The sequence below is a fragment of the Meles meles genome, chromosome 20 (assembly GCF_922984935.1).
Source record: "Meles meles chromosome 20, mMelMel3.1 paternal haplotype, whole genome shotgun sequence".
Taxonomy (NCBI): domain Eukaryota; kingdom Metazoa; phylum Chordata; class Mammalia; order Carnivora; family Mustelidae; genus Meles; species Meles meles.
The window spans coordinates 53383678-53400426 of NC_060085.1; the positions used below are offsets into that span (position 1 = coordinate 53383678).

The 16749-nt window shown below is 45.0% G+C and overlaps 1 protein-coding gene across 1 annotated transcript in view; it reads left to right on the forward strand.

The window, feature by feature from the left end:
• Positions 1-720: 720 nt before the first annotated feature.
• The window catches only part of SLC6A11 (solute carrier family 6 member 11), a 128633-nt gene continuing 112604 nt past the window's right edge, over positions 721-16749 (forward strand). Inside the window, exons 1-4 of the mRNA XM_045991487.1 lie at positions 721-1033; positions 4008-4142; positions 4259-4399; positions 7740-7830. Of these exons, the coding sequence (XP_045847443.1) occupies positions 787-1033; positions 4008-4142; positions 4259-4399; positions 7740-7830 (614 nt within the window). The 5' untranslated portion in view covers positions 721-786. The remainder of the gene's footprint in view (positions 1034-4007; positions 4143-4258; positions 4400-7739; positions 7831-16749) is intronic.

A 16749-nucleotide genomic window follows, 5' to 3' on the forward strand; every position in this document is an offset into this window, starting at 1 on the left:
CCCATACTAGGGAAGTTTGCAAACCTTGAGAACTGGGAAGAAATCAAGAGTTCATTTACTCCCCCTTTCCTCCCGGTGTAGTTCCTGAACCAGCAGCATCCACGACACCTGGGGATTGTTAGAACCACAGAAGCTCCAGCCCTGCCAGACCCACAAGGTCAGGATCTGCAGGTGCTTGGTATGTACCCTAAAGATGGGAGAAGTCTGGTCTAGAGCCCACTTCTCTTATTAGAGATGGGCAATCTAGGCCCAAGCTTTTGGAGGTTAAAAACGTAATGGAACTTGAGGGACTGGTGCCAGGAGCCCAACCTAGGCCCTTCCTCTCTTGTCCTGAGGCCAGTGGGTAGAACAGCAGGGAAGGGCGCGCAAGGTGCTCGGCGCGCGCAAGGTGCTCGGCGCGCGCAAGGTGCTCGGCGCGCGCAAGGTGCTCGGCGCGCGCAAGGTGCTCGGCGCGCGCAAGGTGCTCGGCGCGCGCAAGGTGCTCGGCGCGCGCAAGGTGCTCGGCGCGCGCAAGGTGCTCGGCGCGCGCAAGGTGCTCGGCGCGCGCAAGGTGCTCGGCGCGCGCAAGGTGCTCGCGATTTCCCGGGCCTTGCGGGGCTGAGGCGGCGTGGGCGCCCTGAGGGCCGGGCCCGCCGCGCGGCGTCCCCGTCCCCGCGCTGGCCGGGCCCGGCCCCTCAGCTCCACCCCCTGCTTCCCCCTCCCGCCCGCTCGCGCCTCCTGAAAAGCCAGCCCGCCCGGGGCGGCGGCGCAGAGCCGGGCCCGGCGCACGAGGCAGCCAGCGCGGCCATGACTGCAGAGAAAGCGCTGCCTCTGGGCAATGGGAAGGCTGCCGAGGAGGCGCGGGAGTCTGAGGCGCTGGGAAGCGGCGGCGGCGCGGCGTCCGCGCGGGATCCGCGCGACAAGCGCGACAAGGCGGTCCACGAGCGCGGCCACTGGAACAACAAGGTGGAGTTCGTGCTGAGCGTGGCTGGGGAGATCATAGGGCTGGGCAACGTGTGGCGCTTCCCTTACCTGTGCTACAAGAACGGAGGAGGTGAGGCGGCACGCGCGACGTGAGGGAGAACGGGGAGGGGAACTCAGCCCGGTGGGGGCGGGGAGCAAGGGGGCGAGCGCGCGACCCCGCCCGCGCCTGCGTGTAGCGGGACCCTCCGGGGAATGCCCGCCGTGGGCCACCTGGCGCGGGAGCGTTTCCCAGAGCTAGGCTCGCCTCTCCCAGGGCGCATGTGCACGCGCCTCTTCGCACCTGAATGTGCCGCCTGCTGGCATGCGGGACTTGACAGCCAGGTGTGTTCTGTGGCAACTTGAGGTGGAGGCCTAGGCTAGGAGCCCTTGCTTTACGTACCCGCATCAGTGTTAAGGGCAGGAGACAAACCCTTTGATCCTCATTTTTCCTAACTGGAAACCAGCATGAAGGAAAGGGACTCTTCATCGTGATCTGAGTAGACTCAGGTTTTGAGCGCTTACTGAAATGCCAGACTCGGAAACAAGCTTTACCTACATCATCTCCTTGCATCCTTAAAGTCATCTTTGCGGGCATTGGCGTGCCCATTTTGCAGATGAGGATACAAATGCAAAGAAATAACCCTGTGAGAGGTAAAGATGGGATTCTGCCACCAAGGCCTTGTTTTAAACTGGGATTGGACTGACAACAGGGAAAACTTTAAGTTGGGGCATTAATGTTTGATTGCCTGCCCAGCCTTTCATTTGCCCTTAAGACCTTCACTAGGTCCCCTTCCTGGCCCATCTGGTGGAAACATTGGCCCCAAGCACTTCCTTTCACTAGTCTCAGAGCCACCCAAGACAAATAGCAACATTACTGACTTGATGTGTAGGAGATACTTGGAGGTTTTGGAGCCGGGAACAGGGAAAGGAAGGAGATGAGAGAGTCTTTCCTAGTGGCATGTCCAAGCCAGTTTGGTGGTGATGCTGCAGTGAATCCTCAAATCTTTCAGCTCAAGGACTTTAGGAGCCTCCACCTGTCATATTTGCAAGACAGAAGGCAGGTGCATGGCAAGGGACCTTGTGATACCTTCTTGGGTGGCACAGTTTCTCTAAGGAAAAGCCTGTGTCTATGCATTCCTCTCTCTCCCTGCTGTTCCCCTGCTCCTCCAGCAGATCCCCAAACCCCACTGAAGGTGGCTCAGAAGTTGGCTGGCAGGGACCACACTGTTAGGTTGCGTGGAGCTGGACTTCCTGTGCGAGCAGCTGCAGGGACAGCAAGAAGGGTACTGCTTGGCCCAGGCCCTTTCTTTGGAGACATTCACTCTGAAGGCACAGGCTGCTCCATGCCTGCTCTGCACTGGTAATGAAGTGGCCGCCGGTGTTGGTGGCTTGGCACGAGAGAGAGAGAGAGAGAGAGAGAGCGAGAGCGAGCGCGGCCTTGGAGACCCGGAATGTGCCCTATGGCCTCAGCTGTGAGTTCTGCCTCTGCAGATTCAGCTACTAAATAGCTGCCGTGTCTTCTTAGAAACCTGTGAAAACCTTTTAGAGTAGTCCCAGGCAAAAACTGTTTTAACACCTTTTTTTAATACAGGAAATTGTTATGCCAAAACCAAATGCATGCCTAAAAGGAGAAAACAGAGTAAGTTGGGTTAATTACAAATTCTGCACAGATTTAAAAAAAAAGTTGTAGTGAGCAAAGTTTAAAAATTAGTTGTTTTTGTTTTTTTCCCTCTGTAATTTGCCAAGAGTCTCCGTTAGGTACACAGATAATCCTGATTTAAATGAGCTAGTTATCTTAAGGATTGCTAGTTTTGTGAATACATAGGCTAAAAGTTTTTCAGAAAGTGCCATATGTTAGGTTCCAGAGGGTTCACAAATATACTACAATGTATTAGGGAACCTACTGCAGCTTGTTGTAAACACTTAGATTTATATTCAGCAAACAGACCCTCTTGCCCCTTCTCACACACTTTTTGCTTCTGATAGAGTTGGGGTATCTGATTACCAACTGCTTGCCTTAAAAAAAAAATACACAGTTCTATTCATAGATCCCAACAATAGTTAAATGAATTTCTTTCCCAATGTGAAACTTTAAAAAAAGTATCTTGCCCAAAAAAGGTAAAACCCTTTCAAAATCTGGTAGACGCTGTCCTACTATCAGGATTGATCAAAACCGTTGTTATTAATTCTAAGGTTAAAGAGATTTCATTTAGCAAAAAGCAATTTCAGTTAAAGCCTTCGTTTGTGAGATCCGATGGTGGGCAATAACGTGTTTTCAGGCTTTGTTATTAGATGGGTGAGAGAGAATGAGGGATTTGGAAAAAATCCCTTTCTGGTTAAAATAGCTCATGTTCACCTCAGTTATTTAATTTGTTTCACAGAAAGGCCCAGGCAATGGGTATTGTGTGTATCAAGATAGGAGCTCTAAAGCTTATGGTGGTCTTTTCTCAGACTGATTCAAAATCAGCCTTTCTGAATAGATAGATTCTTGCAGCAAACCCCTTATAACTCAGCTCCTTTATCTGACCCTCATGTGCTGGGATCTGAGGCTGCTTATCGCACATCTCCTGGAGAATGCATCTCCTAATGAAAACATTCTTTTTGTAGATTACTTCCAAAGTAAATAAGAAGAAGGGGTCCCCCTTACTTACTTACTCCCTAGCCTGTTGAGGTAACTTTAGTATACAAAAGGACAATGTAATGTTCAGAAAGGGAATGGATTTAACCTATGCTGGAGAGTGAAATATATAAAAATAGAATCAAGGAAAGAGAACACTTTTACATTATCATCTTAGATGCACATTTCTGTGAGAAGAGTGGTACAGATACTGATTTTTAAAGCCCCATTTTACAGATGAAGTTGAGGCTGGGAGATGGGAGATAGATGTACAAACAGCACAGACCTGGGGCCATGTTTTCTGACTGTGGCCCTCAAGGTGTGGACTTGACCCTAAGCTCAGAGAATATGTCTCACACATAGTAGGTGCTTATTAAAGATTTCTTGTGTCAAACTTGAAATAGTAGAGGCAATTTTAACCTCATTCCCTTACTTTGCATCCTTGTAGGGGCGTTCCTGATTCCCTACGTGGTGTTTTTTATTTGCTGTGGAATTCCTGTTTTTTTCTTGGAAACAGCTCTGGGACAGTTCACTAGTGAAGGTGGCATTACATGTTGGAGGAAAGTTTGCCCTTTATTTGAAGGTAAGCATTGAGTTAGAAAATGAAATGGTGCCTGAGTGATGTCAGGCTGGGAAAAGTAGGTGAGACTGTTTTAACAAGGTGGAGAGAGACGCAAATCACTCCCTTTGTTCTTTCAGGCATTGGCTATGCAACACAGGTGATTGAGGCCCATCTAAACGTGTACTACATCATCATTCTGGCATGGGCCATTTTCTACCTGAGCAACTGCTTCACTACAGAGCTCCCCTGGGCCACCTGTGGGCATGAATGGAACACAGGTATGGCTCCCAGGGAGGGTCTGTCTGCTGGTGCTGGGGAGGGCTTGGCATTGGGGGTATGCCCATATCTTGGAGATCAATCCTAGCCTTTAGCCTTTTGACATGAGTCCAGATTCCACTGAAATTGGAGGTCAGTTCTTAACTGGGTCTGGTTGCATTCTGTGTGTTGCATTCTGTGGGTTGCCAGAGCTGAGCCCTGGCCCAGAAATTGGCACGAGTACTGGAATGGTGATGTTCTTTTCTCACTTTGCCAAATATAGAGACTGAGCACTGTGCAGGCAGGTATGAGGGGTTCAGGCTCCATTTCCAGCCCTGCGTTTCTGGGTATCAGATTTTCCTCTCTAAAACGAAGGGGTTAGACTAGATCAAGGATTGCAAACCAGGAGCCTACACACCTATTAGGATTTAGATCAGTGATCAGTGAATTTCAAAAATGTATCTGATTGACAAAATTTAAAAACCAGAAGACCTCACATGAAAAGTCAGATTTCCAATTTCTCTTAAAAAATTAAAAAAGCAACCTGGCAACAGCAGACCCATATTGCCAAATTCTTGCTTGGCAGCAATGCTGGGGCTAATAAGCAGTTGTCTTTGGATAATACTTCTGTCCTCAATTTGGCCTCAGTCTCCACTCAGTCCACATTACATATTTACTTTACCTGTCTAACCCAGGTGGATATTTGAATTTACCACTCTCCTACTCCCTCGAGTGGATAACTTTTTAGATTACTTTGGATTCTAACGTGCTGTTGGCTTTTCAATTTGTCCATCCTATTAAGATTGGGTCTTATAATCCAGGGAAGGCAAATAACATGTTCAATCCCTATCTGATGGCCAGGCTCAGAGCAGACATCACCAATCGATTGTGGAACTCTTCCCTTTTTGAATCTAGTCTTGGCCTCAGAACCCTTCCCCACTCTGCTCCAAGCAGCCACTGCCTTTTGACTGGAGTCAGCACACGTGCTTTAAGCTATTCATCATCTGTGTTATATACTATGGTTAGGTTGTCTCTGGAAGTGGTCTGTCATCCTGAAGGCTGAGGTACAGTAAGACTGGGTAGGATGTTGGTTACCAGCAGAAGGAACAGTAGCAATTAGGCCTAGGAAGTGCTGTGAAGTAGCTTCCAGTCCTGCATGACTTTATCCAGCTCCCACCCATTGCATTTTGTAGAGGTCTCACATTGTCTCTCTTTAGGGCCGTGGTTCTTAACCTTTCTTTGGCCAGGGATTTCATAGAGGTGTTTCTCAAATTAAAATTCAAGTGTATACTCTAGGAGGCCTATGAGTCCTCCATGATGATTTAATTGTGTGTGTTTATTTTGAGGACACTCTAAAAATATGCACCCGTGGATTCTGTGCACAACCATCTTATAACCAAGGACAGGCGGGAGGTTGCAGTGCCTGGCTGTGCGTGTTTGCAACTTAAGATTTGTTTTTGATAAATAGGATGGTGGCCAATGGAGAAGAGCAGGAGATTTAATTTATAAATGGTGCTTCAGTACTAAGTGAAGTCCAGTTAAGAATGTAGCAAACTCTAAGAGTAAGGATATTGCGCAAGTGTGACCAGAAAAAAAATGGTAGTAGAATTGAATCTCAAGTAGCCAGTGGAAGAACAGGCAAGCTGAACTCCCAAGACCCTGCCTCCTCCCTGTTGTTTCCATTTTTCTGTTGGGAAGTCCATTTAACTTCACAAAATGGCATTATCCTACACATCCATTTTATGCTATCAATCTGATTATCTTTTGTAGCTGATACTTAATGTGTAAACTTAATTCTGCTTTTATAGTTGTATGATTACCATAATACTATAATCACTCATGTATTTGTACATAACTAAATGTCATTTTAATAAAAGCAACTTGTCCATGTTGGACGTCTGAGACATTTTTTTTACTCTAGGGTAAAAAAAAAAAACAACCTTGTTTTAGAGACTGATCAAAACTAAAGGCTCTTCTCCCTGGAAAAAGGCAGAAGGGCACCTGTAATCTCAGGTGAAATTAGAAATCAGAAAAGGTGCCCTGCCCCCCCAAATTTTGCTCCTGTTCTAATCTGACCAGACCTCTCTCTTTGTGGACCCCACAGCCCATCCCCCCCTTCAGAAGTTGGTTCGCACTTGCCAAGGGAGCAGGAAGGAGGCCAGTGATCGGAGGACATTTCCCCAGCAGACTGCGAACCTGTCTGCCCCTGGTTTGCAGCCCCCTTTCGCTAAGAGTGTGTGAACACTGTTGACGGGCGAACATCAGGTATAGGAGGGCTTCCTGCTCCAGAATTCACAGATGTAGAATTTGCTCACGTGTGAGGAGAGAGCAGCACCTGACTGGGCGGAGCACTGGCTGCATGCAGACTCTGCTGCCGGGTGCAGGGCCCTGTGGTGAATGGCACAGCTGCCCTCAGGGAGTTCCCAGTCTGGCTCTGTAACCAGGGGTGCTGTAAAGAACTATGGGTCCTCTGGTGGGGAACAGAGCTGGGTGATGACCATAACAAAGGAGCTGACTCCCTGGTCTGTCCGCAGCTGGCTGGTGACTTTATAGAGGAGGGAGAGGGTGTAGGTGCAGGTACCTTGACTATTTCTGAACCTTAAGGTTCTCCTTTTCAAAATAAAGGGAGTTGCAGAAGGTGGTTCCTTGGAGGACCTTTAAATCCTAATTTTCTTAGCATTTGAGGGGAGGCAGATTGAGGAAGTCTTCCTGGAGGAGGAGGTTGATCTGGGCCATTAAGGTTCAACAGTTGGATGTTTTTACCTGAAATTCAAATCCCCCTTGGTCATTAAGTTTCATGAAATGAAGAGACATTCAACAAATCTTTTCTTGGACCGACTGATCGATTAAGGGAATGGCGAAGAAAGCAGAAATCCTTTACACATACAGGCTCATGACATTTCATCCAGTGATGTCTTTGAGGCAGCTGCAATGTTAGTGCTCTACATGAAGGAAAACTCAGTCTCAAATGCATGACTATCCTAGTGACCACATGACTGACACACTCCTTTAGTCCCACCATTCCTGCTGGGGCCACTGGGCAGGACAGATATGCCATGGGCAGGACTTCAGTAGAGAAATAGAAAAGAGGGAGCAAGGCAGGAAGGAAGAGTTAGATAGGACATATGGAGTGGGACTGAGAAAAGGTGCCCTGCCCCCCCAAATTTTGCTCCTGTTCTAATCTGACCAGACCTCTCTCTTAAACTGACAAGTTATTGATCTCCCTCCCCAGTGTTCTCTGAGGCGTGTTTGCTTGGAGCGGCTAGGTAAAACCAGCTGGTTGCATCATCAAATATGAATGTTTCCCAAGGTCCAGCCCTTGCAGAGGTTAATCTTCTATTTCTTGTCTTGTTTCCACTGTAGAGAATTGTGTGGAGTTCCAGAAACTGAACATGAGCAACCACAGTCATGTGTCCCTGCAGAATGCCACCTCTCCCGTCATGGAGTTTTGGGAGTAAGTGGAAAATGATTTGTGTCCCTTGGCCTGTGAGGCCTCTGTCCTGGTTCTGCTCAGTTAATGTTGCCCCACTCTGGGAAAAGCCTGACCTCTTCTTTCTTCGACTTTGCACTTACTAGCTTCTGTGGGCATTTGACAGCTTTGTAGATTTTAGAGGTTTCCCAAAGGAGCAGCTGAGAGAAACGATTTTTTTGTTCTTTGATGACCTGTCAGCATGCCTGGTTGCTTATTAGGATAAGAAGCACTCGTAAAATGATAGTTAAAACAAGAGGCATTTTTAACAAAAGAGGAGACAGCATGTTTGTAATGACCTAAGTCAACACTATATTTAGTCTGGAAAGCAGAAGTCTGGGTGGGGGGCAGGGGGGTATTCATTTTCTTTCAGTAGCTGAGGTGTCATGCTCAAGGGAAGCAGATCAGCATTGATGGATAGAGGTTATAAAGAGGCTGGTTTCAAATGTGCTTAAAGCAAGAGCTTAGTTTCACAGCACTGTCTGCAAGTACTTCCGAAGGTTGTGGTCCCCCATCTCTGAAAGTGTTCAGCTAATGGAGGACCGCTAATCATTGTTGGGGAGGTGTTTGAATCTACGCACATTATAAGCAGTAATTGTGTGGATGGGCATTTTCCCAGAGGTGGGCATTCTTCATCAGCCTTCCAGAGGGGTCTATGACCTAGTAGTTATAGGGCTGCCACAAATGGTTATAGAAGCTGTTCACTGCACAATCCTAGAGGGCATCATTTATATTGTGAAACGTGTGCTCCAAAATTGTGCATTACCAACATGCATAACAGGACACAGTGGCCCTGACTTAGCATCTTCTGAGTAGAGGTAGGAGGATCCCTTGTTCCAGGTACCGAAGAGACGCTTCCTCTCTGAGTCAGAGGTTGGGCTAAATGCTTTCGGAGGCTTTCAATCTGAAAAGATATGGCTTTATTCAAGAACATCCCTTACCTTAATCCCTAATGCTTATTATAAGTAGTGTAGAGGACCAGTGGTTTTATGAGTGATTTTAATTCTCTCCCCAGATAGCATTTATCTCCTTCCCTCTTTAGAGGTCATGATGCTAAATTTAGACAAAGCATTCTCATGTTTATACATGATGTGTGTGTGTGTGTGTGTGTGTGTGTATCTCACACACATATGTATATACACATGATATATTAATATATAATTATACATTTTAATAAGTAACCATGTAAGTTTGTATAAAATGATGTTACATATAAACTGTATGCTAATAATATGTTATATATTCATCTCCCAAATAGTGCCTAGACCTTCTTGCATATTTAAAAATTTTATATTGATGGTATCCATTATTTATATTCTCTCACAACTTTGTTTCTTTGCTCAGTATTGGTTTTAAGATGTTCCCATGCTGATACATATAGGTTTGGTTCATTAATTTTTTTCCTGCTGTGTAGTATTTCAATGTATAAAAAGACTACATTCTGTTTAGCCAGCTCCTCTTGATGGGGATTTAGACTTTCTCCTGTTTCCCACTGTTACTAAGCACACAATAAATGTCTTTTCCATGCTTCCTTGTGTGTGTGAATGGAGGTTTCTAGGCGGTATACTTAGTAGTGGAATTGCTAGGAGTAGGTGCATGTGTCTTGGGTTTTATCAGATAATGTCAAATTGCTTTCTGAAAGGATCATTCCGGTTTACTTTCTAAACAATAGTGTATGAAAATTCTGCTGTTCCATATTCTAGAAAGCACTTGGTCTGGTTGATTTTTTTTTTTTTTAAGTTTTGAATCTTAGTATTTTAAATTTGCATTCCTCTAATTACTTTCATGTTTTTTCCTCTATTTGGGTTTCTCATCTGTGACCTTCTTGCTCATATCCTTTTCTCCTTGGATTGTCTTTTCTCATGGGTAGGAATTCTGATACATTCTAGATATTAGTATCTTGATACATTCTGAACATATGCTGCAAATACCTTTTCCTGCTGTGTGGCTTTTCTTATTTGTTTATGACATACAGGAGTTTCAGCTTGATTGAAGTCAAATTTGCCAGTCTCTTCTTTTTGGTTTGCATAATTAGTATCTTATTTAAAATGTATTTCCCTACCCCCAAATTGTAAAAATCTTCTGTATTTTCTTCCAAGAGTTTTAAATGTTTTATGTTTTCATATTGAGGGATACAATCTACCTTGAATTTTATTTTTGCTTATGATGTGATGTAGGAGTTCAGGGTTTTGTTTTGTTTTGTTTTTAAATATAAATTATCAGTTTCTCCAGTAGTATTTCTTTTCCCTATTGATTTGTAATGCTGTCGTGCATATATAGTTTTCCTAAAAGTACAGGTCTGTTTTGGGCTTTCTGTTCTGTTCTGTTACATTTTCTCTTTGGCTAATTGTATGTTAATACCACACCTGTACTTTAATCATAAGCCTGGAGATAGTAAACAGGTCCCTCAGTTTGTTCTTTTCCAAAATTGCCTTCCAAATTAATTTTAGATTCAGCTTTCAGGTTAAACAATAATAAAAAAACAACTCCATGGGGATTTTGGTTGGAAGTATATTGAATTTATAAGTTAATTTGAAGAAAATTAATATCTTTGTGATTGCGCCTCTCTATCCATGAACATGGTATAGCTCTTCATTTATTTAGGTTTTTCAAAATGCCCAATACAGTAGTATTACTTAAATGTTTGCAGACTAGCAGCACGAGAATCACTGGGTTAGAAATGCAGATTCTCTAGTCCTCCCCAGACCTACTGAGTCATTGTCCCAAATATAGCATAATAAGAAGTGTGCTAGAGAGGAGGCTACTGTGGTGGGTAGGCCTGTGTGCCTTTTCCAGCCCTCCAGGGCCATGATTTCCCAGAGGAATGTCACAGAGACTTATTTTTGACCTGCACATTTGAGGATCTGTAAAACAGGGTCTCTGTGCTTCCTCAGAGAACCCATTCTGAAAACCCACACTAGACAAGATCTCTGTGTAACTTACCATTGTTTTGCACCATTTATTTCCTTTGTAATATATATAGAAAACCTTAGTTAAATCATTGTTTGTGCAATGGGTTGTTTATTGTCTGTATTCCCCAAAAGGTAGTCCTAAAGCAACACCTTATTTGGCTTTATTTACTACTGCTGATCTATGGAAGACACCCCCCCACCCCCCCCACCCCCCCCCGTGAATATTTACAGAATGGATAGATGAATGGGAGCAAGGCAGGCAGGCAGTATTTTCTGCATGAGCAGTCAGAGTGGGCTCTGGCAAGAACTCATCCTGTCACTAAGCTGCTCACCCAACAGCATTGATTACTTCCAGGATCTCTTTGTAACATCCATATCACCTACTTACATGGGCACCAAGTGGTGGGAGGAGACAGCTAATCTACATCCTCATGTGTAACTGGACATTTTGGCTTTCCACTTGGCCATTCCAAATGAAAGTCTATCTGGACTTTTTTATGGGAGAATAAACCAGTGGTTCTAGTTTTCTCCTAGACTGCATCTATACTATGTGTGCAGTGTTGAATTTTATATCCTAAAAGTACTCAAAAACTGGTGTGACACTCTGCTTTTCATAAGATGCTTTTGTCAGCTCTAATTCATCTTTTCTCAGAGATGAGCTTAGAACAGAGACTCTGAGATATTCATAACATCCTATGGAAAGCTGTTGGGTTGGGGCCACATAAATTTGAGAAGGGCCAAAAGCTGTGCTCTTCAGCAAGAACATCTGTTATCTTTGATTAACTCACATTCCCCAACATATTTTCCTGTGGAATCATTTGGAATCTTTCCCTTCCTTCCCGTACTGCGCCCCCACTCCCGGAATGCTAGCAGTCCACAAAACACAGTTTGACACATACTTCGCTGGGAAAGAATTCTTCCTTAAATTCAGCTGACAGTTGACTTCTGGGGCTTTGGATAGAGCATGGCTAATTCCTTGCCAGTGTGACAGCTCTTCAAGTATTGGATCAAGTTTCCTCAGAAGCATTTCTTCTTTGGTTGTTTTTGCTGTTTCCCTGTGTGGCCGGCACACAGATGCCTCCCCTTGGTTCAGGTCCCCATGTATGCTCCTATTGCCTTTCCTCACTGCCTCTAACTCCAGGGACCTCATTCAGGACCACACTGCTTGATAAAAACAGACCCTCAGCCGCCTGCCCTTCACTCATTCCACAAATGTCTGAGCTCCTGGTGCATGCACATAGGAAGGGCTATTGCACATTTGGGGGAGGCAAAAACATGGGATACAGTTCTAGCCGTCTAGAAGCAGAGGAGAGACAAGCCCCTAAACTATCATAAAATCAGGAACAAGATGTTAGTTACTTCCCTGCCCATGACTGCCCATGGCTTCACCTTGACCTTGGACACCTGGCCCAACCTGATCCTTCCCACCCCATCTTAAAAGTTCATTTCCTTTTTCAGTATATAAATTGTTGGTTTAGCCAGTGAGAACAATTCTGGCCCTGGGTCAGTCTTGGATTCTTGCTAAGGGAGAGGTCTAGGGGGCAAGGGCCACTTGTCTTTCTGATATCAGATTTCAAAATTAGGCCATCCTGGTTTTCTTAATAACTTATTATACATATGGCATTTGAGCATTTATCTAAATATGTTTGTAGTTCTAAATGTTAAGCCCATGTCCTCTGGTGGGATCAAGTACAGTCAAACATGTAACTAGCATCATGATATCAGGTGGGCTTTGGTCTTTCTTCACTTAAGGCCTTGAATCCCATTGGTCCTCAGGTTTTCAGCAAGTCTGTGTTTGCTGTGTATGCAGTTGAAATCACTTTTGCACAGTGTCCATTCAACTAGCATTTGTTGAACACATACTGTGTGCTGGGCCTAAATTAAGCTCTGAGGGTTTTCAGTTCTATATCTTTATTCAGGAGGATGAGGTCTTATCTTCCTGGTTTATCTTCACTGGATGAGTTTTTAAAATTCAATTATTTCTAAATCGTTTTGGCCACTCGATTTTCTTTGGACACAAATTCTGGGAGGCAGAGGAGCTGGAGCGAAACCCTGATTCTTTCGGTGGGCCTAGCGCCCAGCCCTGCCTCCCTCTCAGACTCCTTCCCCTTACCATTGCCCTCCTCTGCACAGGCCTTCTTTCTGTCCTTTATATGTATTTGTCCCATGCTCAGTCACAGGCTTTTGTTGTTCCATTTGTTTAGAAGACTCCTCACCTGATCCTTGGGTGTCTGGCTTCTTCTCATCCTTACATCTTAATGCAGATGTCATTTGGGATGCCCTCTCTGACCATCCCACCTACATCAGCACTCAGCTCCTCTTAACCGCATTTCTCTGTTATTTTTTCTACGCAATACTTACTGCAATTCTCTTGTCTTTGTTTATTTGTATATTTTCTCCTTCCCTCCATTAGAATATAAGCCCCATGCCAGCAAGGACTGGCCTTGTTTGTTCCCTATTGTTCTGCCAGCACATTCTAGATACTTAATAAATATGAGTTGAGATGGATGAGTGGAGGAGGGAATAAATGAAAAACGGATGTTTTTTAACCCCTCGGAGGCAGGTGATCATGATAAAGCCCATCTGCAAGACTGAGATGATGACTGAATGCGTCCTCACCTATACTGAACCCAGGATAGCTTAGGCCCTTTGGAAAGGGTTGAATGCAGAAAGAGAATTATTTGTGAGATGGGGATTAGCCCCGTTCCCTGCCTTGCCAGCTTCTCTGGATTGCTGTGAGGATTAAAGGAGAACTTTCATGGGTTGTAAATGGGTGCCTGAGTTAGCTCCTGGTACTAAGGCTCCATGCCCCGTTTTGCCCCTACCTCTGCAGGTGTGGATTCATAGCTGATCCTTGTGCAGAGTTGGCTTGTATGTCTGAAGGAGACTTTGCGTCTCCTACTGAAAGGTCAGAAGTGCCCTCCAGACCCTTTCCCTAAGTCAGAACCCAACATCGGGTGGCACTGTCTACTTCTGCCAGTTTGGAGTACCCCAGTCCCAATATATTAATAGTGTAGACTTTAGCCAGCAAGTTGTAGAACCCAGTTTAAGTCCTCACTTCCTCCAGTAGCACAACATTCAACACAAGGCAGCTACCCGCCTGAGCCTCCGTCTGCTTCCCTGAAAATGAGATGGTAATAGGACCTAACTCTCAGGGTGGCCAGGAGCATTAGACGAGATGAAGCCTTCCACGTGGTGAGTAGCTAATTTTTACAAGGAAGCTATCATTCAGCTCTTTGAAATCCTATGTGGATTCTTTTCAGTATTCTTAGAGAAGTTTCTTCAGCCTGGTCTGTTTGCCCCTCAGAGTGGACCTGAAGAGCTCCCAGTGCATTTACTTTACTTGATTGTTCTTTTGACACTTTCAGAGAACTTTCTGGGTCCTGGCACCTTATTAGTAACCAGAAGGTCGCCGGGATGCTATCTGTCCTTGAAGAAGCACATAGCTTAGTGGAGGAAGCTGGAAAGTAAACATATAATAATGAAATAAAATAATTTTTTTTGAAATATAAAGCAACAAATATTTGTAGGATGGTCGCATTGAGCTAAGATGAGGAAGCCTGGATGCCTGGGCTTTGGGGAGGTTTCATAGAGCTGATGAGGCTTAGCGGGGTTTTGCAGGAAGAATAGAAGTTTATGTGTTTGCCAGTGGAGTGAGTGAGGGGTATCCCTGGTGGAGAAAATAGCACAGGCAAGAACCCAATGACCTGAAGCAGTATGTTGAGGCTTATAGACTTTATCTGCAGTGTCCATGCCTGTGGGGACTGGGGAATGGTGGGGGGCTTTGCTGAGGAAGTGGACAGGGCCAGAACATGTAGTCAGTCCCAAGTCTTTACTGAGTACCTACTGTGTGTCGGGTATCATTGTGGGTTCTGGGATACAGCAGGAACAAAACCAAAGACTTGCCTGGTAGAGTGGACGTCACAGACAACAAGGTAGGCGGAAAGTATTAGGTTCAGTCAGGACTGGTCTGCTGAAGAACAAGCAAGCAGGGAGCAAGAGTGTCACAGGATCAGGGACGGCCTCTTCGAGCAGGCACCTGAGAGAAGGGAGGCAGGCAGCCTGGCGGATATTGGGGATGAGCCCTCGAGTCAAAGGAGTAGCAGGAGCCGTGACCCTGCAGTAGGAGCGTGTTGGAGGTGTTCGGGGAAGAGCAGGCAGCCAGGGAGGCTGGAGCCAAATATGAAGGACTTTGGTGCCTTTCTTTTTTTTTTTTTTTTTTTTTTTTTTTTCTTTGGTGCCTTTCTAAAGGGTTTGAAATTATCCCGTGGGGTGCCTCCACAGGCCATACCCGTGTGATAACAGGGTGGGATCTGGAAGTAAGACAGATCACCCATACTGCCAGGTGGATGCAGGAGGCAGGGGTCATGGGAGCACTTTCTTGGTCCAGGCATATGAAACTGAAGTTTCTGCATGGAGAGAGGGCAGGAGTGTGGGGGGAATGGTGCCCTTACCTATCAGGAAAGATGGGTAGAAACAAGTCTTCTGGGGATGAAGGTAATTCTGCTTGGCCATGCCATGCCCTGGGAGAGTAAGAGAACTTGCCCTTCTGATCCGCTAATGCCTCCCACCTCCCCAATTGCACTAAGATGCCTACTACCTGCACACATCCTTGGTGGGCTTTTCCTGATGGGGGCAGATGGGAGGCTCTAAATTTGCCTGGACTCTCCCAGCTTTTACACAGCAGTGGAAGCCAACTTAGCAGTAACCCTCAGTGTGTGGGCAGCGCATTTGCTTTGTCCCCAAAATCCCACTTCTGAACTTTATTCCACGGAGGTGACCATGCTAGTTATGAACAGCATGCCAACAGCAACAACGTTTGTGGTCATTTAAAAAAAAAAAAAAGGACACATGTTATATTCGTAACTATGATACTGATTAGATAAATTATGGTATTTTTACAAGAACTGCTAAAAAGGAATGGGCAGAAAATGTATTGATATGGGAAAGATCTCTAAGGTAAAATTAATTGGAAAAAGCACAGTATAGAATGTTGTATATAATACCATAATTATAAAAAATGTATGGATATACCTTCTTCCCAGAGATTTTTTTCTAGAAGGATACACAGGAAGCTGTTAACCATGGTTTTCACCCAGAAGTGGGATGGAAGGCAAGCAAGGATGTTGAAAGAGAGAGATTTATTTTTTGCTTTATACCTTTTTGTACTATTTGATTTAAAAAAATTAAAAACAAAAGCATGATTATTTCATAATTCAAAAAAAGAAGCTTGAGGTGTTACTGAATACACTGTAATTTATTACAGTGATCCCTCCTGAGTGACAAATCCCAATTACAACTCTGGTTTCACCTTACTAGTCATTATTATCTATCTTACAAGTCATTTTTGTTAACATTGTCTCATTTAATTTTACATCAGCCCAGGCAGATTGGCAGAAGAAAAAAAAAATCCATTTTTCCATTAAACATAATCTTGGAGAAACTGCGGGATTACCCACCTCATATACCAGAGCTCAAAACTCTTAGCTCCCACTGCCCCCAGGCAGCCCTGGTTTTTCCAGAGGGCCCTGCTCTGGGGTGTGCATCAGAGGGGGCAGCTGCTGCTTCCCCCCATGGACTGAGGAATTCCCTTAATTCCTGCTGCTCAATCCTCACTGCCAGGCAGGGAGACGCCAGGCGCCTTGAGTTAAGGAGAGCAGGGAGGAAGTCCCCTTGAGATGTACAAGGTTTTGCCACACCAACCTCAGTGCAAAGGAGCAGACCTGGGCAGCTCTTCCCAGCTCTCAGGAGATGCACCAAAGCAAACCCGAACTGGCATTTTGTATCCTCTTTATCGTAATTATTTAACATTTCACTGATTGTAAAAGTAGTGAGTATGGTAAGTGATTCAAACACAACAGCTACATAAATGTGATACTTTTGTGTATCACATATTAAATATGTGTTTTCACAGGTTCAGGCTGCTATAACAGAAAGACCACAGACTGGCAACAATATATGTCTCACAGTTCTGGAGGCTAGACGTCCACAG